The 6495-nt window shown below is 46.0% G+C and overlaps 1 protein-coding gene across 1 annotated transcript in view; it reads right to left on the reverse strand.

The window, feature by feature from the left end:
• Nucleotides 1-5064: 5064 nt before the first annotated feature.
• The window catches only part of LOC101647789 (5-hydroxytryptamine receptor 3C), a 6216-nt gene continuing 4785 nt past the window's right edge, over nucleotides 5065-6495 (reverse strand). Inside the window, exons 7-9 of the mRNA XM_004713477.1 lie at nucleotides 5799-6003; nucleotides 5415-5630; nucleotides 5065-5285 (exon numbers count right to left, since the gene is read on the reverse strand). Coding sequence (XP_004713534.1) covers nucleotides 5065-5285; nucleotides 5415-5630; nucleotides 5799-6003 — 642 coding nt within the window. The remainder of the gene's footprint in view (nucleotides 5286-5414; nucleotides 5631-5798; nucleotides 6004-6495) is intronic.

A 6495-nucleotide genomic window follows, 5' to 3' on the forward strand; every position in this document is an offset into this window, starting at 1 on the left:
TGTTGAACCAAATATACTCAGCAACCCTGTAAAACAGGGTAGCACTGCCCCGGTGGGTTTCTGAGACTCTTTACGGAAGTGGAAAGCCTCATCTTTCTCCTGAGGAGCGGCTGCTGGTTTCCAACTGCTGGCCTTGTGGTGTGGTTGGCAGCCCAACATGTAACCACATGCCCCCAGCGCTCCCGGTGTGACCCGCTAGAGCAGGCTAATTTTTAAGTCGATAATTTTGTATGGCCCAAGCATACTGTTATCACTACCCGAGTGGCCCTTGGAGAAAAAGGTTGCCCTCCTCTGCAGTTGACCTACAGGAAGCAGATTACACTCCATGACGTGGGCGGACTTGAGCCACTCTTTGGAAGACTTTGTGAGCAAACAAGGAAGTATTCTTTAGGGAACATTCTGTCTCCATACTATAAATAGAAGACTTAGCAGAGCGCTGCCACTCTTTTTGTTGCCTGATTTTGGGACACGAGCAGCTCCAGGCTGTCTCTGACCTACAGACTCTGGCCTTGCCAGTCCCTACAATTGAGTGAGCCAATTTATTAGAGTCTCTCTCTGCAAACGCACACATCTTCCTGGTTCTGTTTCTCTAGAGAACCTTCATGAAGACAGCAAATATGGAAAAATAAAATAAAATATGCAAGAAAGGGATAGAGAAGTCACCACCAGAGCTAGAAAAAGACCGGCTCCTGGTTGACTGGCTTGCATTCACACATTTATTCACTCGACATTTCCCCCCTACGGACTTGAAATGAACTTGTCTGTCACTAAAGACTCCACATCCGTTTCAGTTTTACTTTTATTCCCCGCCCCCTTTTATAGTCACTCGGATCAATATTGAGGCCCGAGCGGCAATGAATCTGGAGGTATACAGCCTATAAGCCTTCCCTCTCGCTTTTTAGTATTATTTTGTTTTTTTAAAGAAGTACTCTGCATGTAGTTACACAGACCGTCTCAACAAAGGGAATCAGCAATAACATCCCATTCACACTTCCATAAATGTGATTCTCTTCCTTCCTTCTTTCCTTCCTTCCCATCCCTACGCCCTCCCTCAATAGCCAATCATTCCCCTCTCCCTATTATCTGCACCGCCCCCCATTTCCCCCATTGTCCCTTGTAATCATCAAATTCTTATCTTTTGGTGTAAAAACCACATTTGTTTGCTTTTCATTATAAGAATGGTATTATTAAACATTTTATCTTTTTAAGATTGACTAGCTTGCTAAGCATAATGTTCTCTAATTTTGTCCATGTCTTATGGTGTTTGAGAGTTGCGATTGTATTTTATAATATTCCATGGTGTGGCTGTACCAGAGTTCGTTTATCCATTCCTCTATAGCTGGAATTTTTGGTTGTTTTATGTTTTTGCTATTAGAGAAGTCACTGCAATAAACAGATGTGCAGACGTCTGTGTTGCATTCTTTCTTTCTTCAGGTCATATGCCCAGCAGAGAGCTTGCTTTGGGGGAAAGATGAGGTTTTCTACACCTGTAAAGAGTTACAGTCTTAGAAATCCAAAGTGTCCTATACAGTCACTATGAATCAGAACGCACTCAATGGCAGTGAGTTTGGATTTTTGTATTTTGGGCTTTTTTGGAGAGAGATTGTTGGATCAAAAGGTACTTGGATTTGCTGGGGAGGAGATGAGCCAGTCAGGGTGCAGAGTAGCACTGATGAAACGTACAACTTTCCTCTGGTTCTTTAATGCTTCCCCCCCCCCCCACTATCATGATCCCAATTCTACCTTATAAATCCGGCTAGACCAGAGCATGTACATGGGTACAGATAAGAGCTGAAAACACAGGGAACCCAGGACAGATAACCCCCTCAGGACTAATAATGAGAGTAGCTATACCAGGAGGGGAAGAGGAAGGTGGGGTAGAAAGGGGGAACCGATTGCAAGGATCTACATATAACTCCCTCCCTGGGGGATGGACAGCAGAGAAGTGGGTGAAGGGAGACATCAGTCAGTGTAAGACATGAAAAAACAATAATAATTTATAAATAGCAAGGGTGAGGGAGAGGGGAGGGTGGGAAAGAGAGGGGGGGAGAAATGAAGAGCTGACACCAAGGGCTCAAGTAGAAAGCAAATGTTTTGAGAATGATGATGGCAACAAATGTACAAATGTGCTTGACACAATGAATGGATGTACGGATTGTGATAAGAGTTGTAGGAGCCTCCAATAAAATGATTTTTTTAAAGTACTTGGATTTGCATTTGTTTAAGGAAGCGCAATACTGATTTACACGGTGATTGTACAATTCTACAGTCCCACCAGCAAGGTACAAGCATTCCTATCTCTCCAGCACTAATACTGTTCTGTTTTATGGACTCTTGCTAAGAATGTCAGTATGAAGTGTTGTTTGAAGTTCTATCTCTCTTATTGCTAATGGACTTGAACATTTATTCATCTGAGGTTGTCTTTGGTAAATTGTCTATCCGTGTCTTGTGCCCATTTTTCAATTGGACTATTTGCAATTTCTTGTTAAGATGTTGTAATTTTCTATAGATTTTGGAGAGTAGCCCTTTATCTAATGTATGGTTCCTAAATATTTTTCCCAATTTGTGGGCTCTCTTTTGATAAAGCCTTTTGATGTGCATAAATGGTGTATCTTTAGCAGGTGGCAGTCCTTTACTTTGTGGGCATTTTTCATTATGTTCAGTAGCATGTTTATACCTTGAACAAGGGTCCTTAATGTTGCACCTATGCTTTTGTTGTTGGTCTTTATAATTGTTTGGTTTATGAGGTTTATTTAAACCCCCCCCCCCAAAATAGGATTTTCCACCCAAAGCTATGTATTTAAATAAAAACACAAACAAATAGCCTTATAACCTTCAAAGTACTCTCCATTACACTTAATGCATCTGTCAAATCTGTGATTCCATTCTTGGAAACATTTCTCAAACTCATGTTTGAATGGCTGACAGCACCTCCTCATTTTCTTCACCTCTTCTACATCTTCAAATTTCTTCAAATCTCCTTTCAGGTCCCTCTTCTCGAGGAAACAAAAAGAAGTAGCATGCAGAGAGGTCAGGTGAGTCAGGTGCATGGGACAAGAGGGGCATGATGTTTTTTGCCAAGAACTGGTGCACTGAGATGGCTTCATGTGCAAGTGCTTTGTCGTGTGGCAAAACCAGTGCCCTGTCTGCCACATATCAGGCCTTTTTTTAATCACACACTGTTACCCAATCTTTTCAAAACCTCTAAGGAGAAAGCATGATTGACAGTCCGACACGGTGGAACCAACTCCAAATGCACTGTGGATTGACATTTTCTTCTGTTTGGGAAGTTGACAGATTGAGGTTTGTCATCAATGGAATATTTCACCTTTTTTGAAACAAGGACGCCACTTGTGGTTGGGAGGTCCCCACCACATGAGGAACTGTATGAAAGGGTCATGTCATGAGGAAGGTTGAGAGCCACTGCTCTGGGGGACACGACGGCCCAAACACCACTTGTTGAAACCCCTGTAGAGAACAGTCCTATTAGACTGACTCAGGGCGTTTCCCAGGAGTTGTAATGAACTTGTCTAGTGTCTTTCTTTTTCCCTGTCAAACTTCTGTGTTGCTTCAGGGACCTGCTTCCAGCTGTTAGAATTCTCTATAGGATGTTATTTCTGGATGAAAGTGTGAAGTATCATTATTAATAGAGAACTCTTTAAAAATAGCTTTATTTTTTTAATAATCAAATGAGCACATGCCTATTGACAACACAGACAAGGATATAAAAGTAAATAGCAATCATTCACAATCCTATTATCTAGGATGAAGTTTACTAATGTTTTGGTGATGAACCATCTATAGTTTTTTCTTAGCCTATTTAGCTATGTATTTTTTAACAGAAATTATGTCTACATATGGCTTTGTAACTCGTTCACCCTTTCTAGTATATCATGGAGCTAGTCCCAGGCATTAGCTCAGATCACACGTTAAGTGGCTGCACAGCATTTCCTTGTATGTCTGTGTGGTCTCTTATGGACAGAGAACCCTTTAACTGGGTGCCGTAACGGATCTTCCAGGCTCTCCTCCAAGCACGTGCATTCAGTAGGACCACTGTTTGATGTTACAGAATTAGAGGAAGCTGTCAGGAGAAAAAAAACCAAACAACCCAAACACAATACAATATATTCTTTGGCATAAAGAACAGTTTCTGGAATGAGAGAGGCAAAGGACGGGGGAAAGGAAACGGTTTGGTGAAGGGAACGCTTTGCATTTGTGGAAATTACACAGTCGTTTCTTACAAGTGAGGCTTGATCTTTTCTTTGAGAACTCTGAACGTGTCTGAAAGCCTGAAAGTCAAATCAGAGCACACTCGGTTAGGGTAGAGTGCTGAAGCGTCTGCAGGAGGGTGCCCTGTGCGGGGGTTCATGGATCTGTCACAGCGTGTGTGGGAGCCCTGCTGGCATAGTGGTTACAAGTTGGGCTGCAATTACAAGGCCAGCAGTTCAAAACTGCCAGTGGCTTTGTAGGAGAAAGAGGCAGACTTCTACTCCCATAAACAGTTGCCAGTCTCAAAAACTCACAGGGACAGTTCCCCTGTCATATAGGGTCCCTGTGAGTCAGTACTGCCTTGAAGGCAGTACGTTGGCGTTTAATACATGTGTGAGGAGCCAGTGCACCCTAGAGAGGTTCTGATTGGGGTGATCAAGGAGGGAGAAAGTTGACTAACCTGGCTCTCCAGCGCTAAGGGAGTCAGGACAGGTAGCAGCTCAGGGAGACTAAATGTGCAGGTGTAGGATGCCATGCTAATGGCCTCCCTCATCTGGATGATATGTCTGTGTTTTGTGTTGTGTTTGTCCCTTTTAAGGCTTAATACATGTTCTCCTAAAATTATCATGATTATTTATTGATGTATTTATAATCATACATGTGCAGGAGTAAGATGTGGTGCTAGAGATGTCAGGGCATTGTCCTGGGCTATCCTGAAACTCCTTGGTAGCATTCTCTTGGAGTTTCCTGGAATATCGATGGGGATGTGGTAGTCACTAAGGAGAAGTGACTCAGATTAGGGAAGGCCCTAGACCAGGAGAAACTCCAGGATGTGATTTGTAGGAAGAAGTTTACCTAGGTGGTCCAGAGGACGATGACGGTGAGGATGGAGGAGACCAGGAAGAGCAGGTAGAGGCGGAAGAGCAGGGTGTCCATCATGTGGCTGAACTGCACCCACTGATCGATCAGGTGCTGCTTCTGGGTCTCGGGTTTCTGCAGGGTCCTTGCTGACTCCTTCTGCTCTGCCTGTCCACAGCGGGGCATCTTTCCCACCAACTCCACTGGCTCCTTCAGGCCTGTGCAGAGGACAGAGAGAGCCTCATCCATGGCTGGGAAGGTCACCCTCGGAGGGGAAGGAGGCAGGAGCAGAGGAGGGGAGGCATCGGAAGAGGCAGTGAGGGCAGTGCTGGCTTCCACCTGCTTACCAGGCAGGTGGGTGGGGGTGAGAGCCAGGCCCTTCTGTTCTTTGTGGGGTGCAGTGGGGCAGCGCTTGCCCGGGCAGGTGCAGAGCAGCAGCAGGGAGTGGAACCACTCAGGCATGGGCGGGGGCTCGGTGGTGGCCAGGTGCAGCAGGTAGGTGATGAAGACCGTCTCCAGCAGGCTGAGCACCATCAGGGACAGACACAGGGCAAAGTAGACACCTGGGGTGGAGGCAGGCCAGTGTGGGGGCCACAGACACCACTGAGGACCCACCCTACCCCCGCCCAACCCTCCCTGGCAGGCACAGTATGTCCAATATGTCCCCTTCCCTGAACTCATTCAGTTTGCTGTGCCCCCATGTCACTGCCTCAAGGTTAGAGGGAGCATACTGATGAGGGGGGTGCCACTGGCGGGCAGTAAGTCATTCATCATGATCAGGAAGACGTTGTAGCCCAGCAGAAGCGTTATCTTGAACGGGGCTCGGTTTCCACTCTCTGCCGGCAGGTAGAAGCTGAGGGCGTCGATGGCAACCAGAAAGCTGCTGGGCACCAGCAGGTTGATGACGTAGAGACTGGGCCTGCGCCTGATGGCCACCTGGTGGGGGAGACAGTGCCGGAAAGGGCAAATGAATGGATACCAAAGGGCTCAGTTCATGTCTTTGATCCTTGCTACTGTCCCACAGGCGGATGTCGGGAGAGTCCCTTTAGATAAAACACGCATTGAATGGCCCCCCTTTTCAGAAGTGCTCCGATTTGTTGTCTAATTGTTACTGACAACCTGCTGGGAACAGCAGTGACTGTAGACCCTCCAGAGGTAGAGTAGTTGGGACCATTAAATGAGTGCTGCTCCGCTCGGCACAATCACGCCCAGGAGCGAATAAGAATGAACACAAGAGTGAACGCACAGCTCTTTGACATCGATGTAAGCCTTCGAACTGTATGGTAGGTGGATCATATGTCAATGAAACGGCTGAGAGGAAAACAAGTAGACAACGCTTGAGGGTGGATCAGGTCCGGGTTGGTACAAATAACCCCTGTTCTACTACTACCTTAAAGGTTGGCAGACGGCTACCCGCCCCGCCCCCCC

Source organism: Echinops telfairi, unplaced genomic scaffold (genome assembly GCF_000313985.2).
Source record: "Echinops telfairi isolate 266 unplaced genomic scaffold, ASM31398v2 ScPeMD7_7407;HRSCAF=8445, whole genome shotgun sequence".
Lineage (NCBI taxonomy): Eukaryota > Metazoa > Chordata > Mammalia > Afrosoricida > Tenrecidae > Echinops > Echinops telfairi.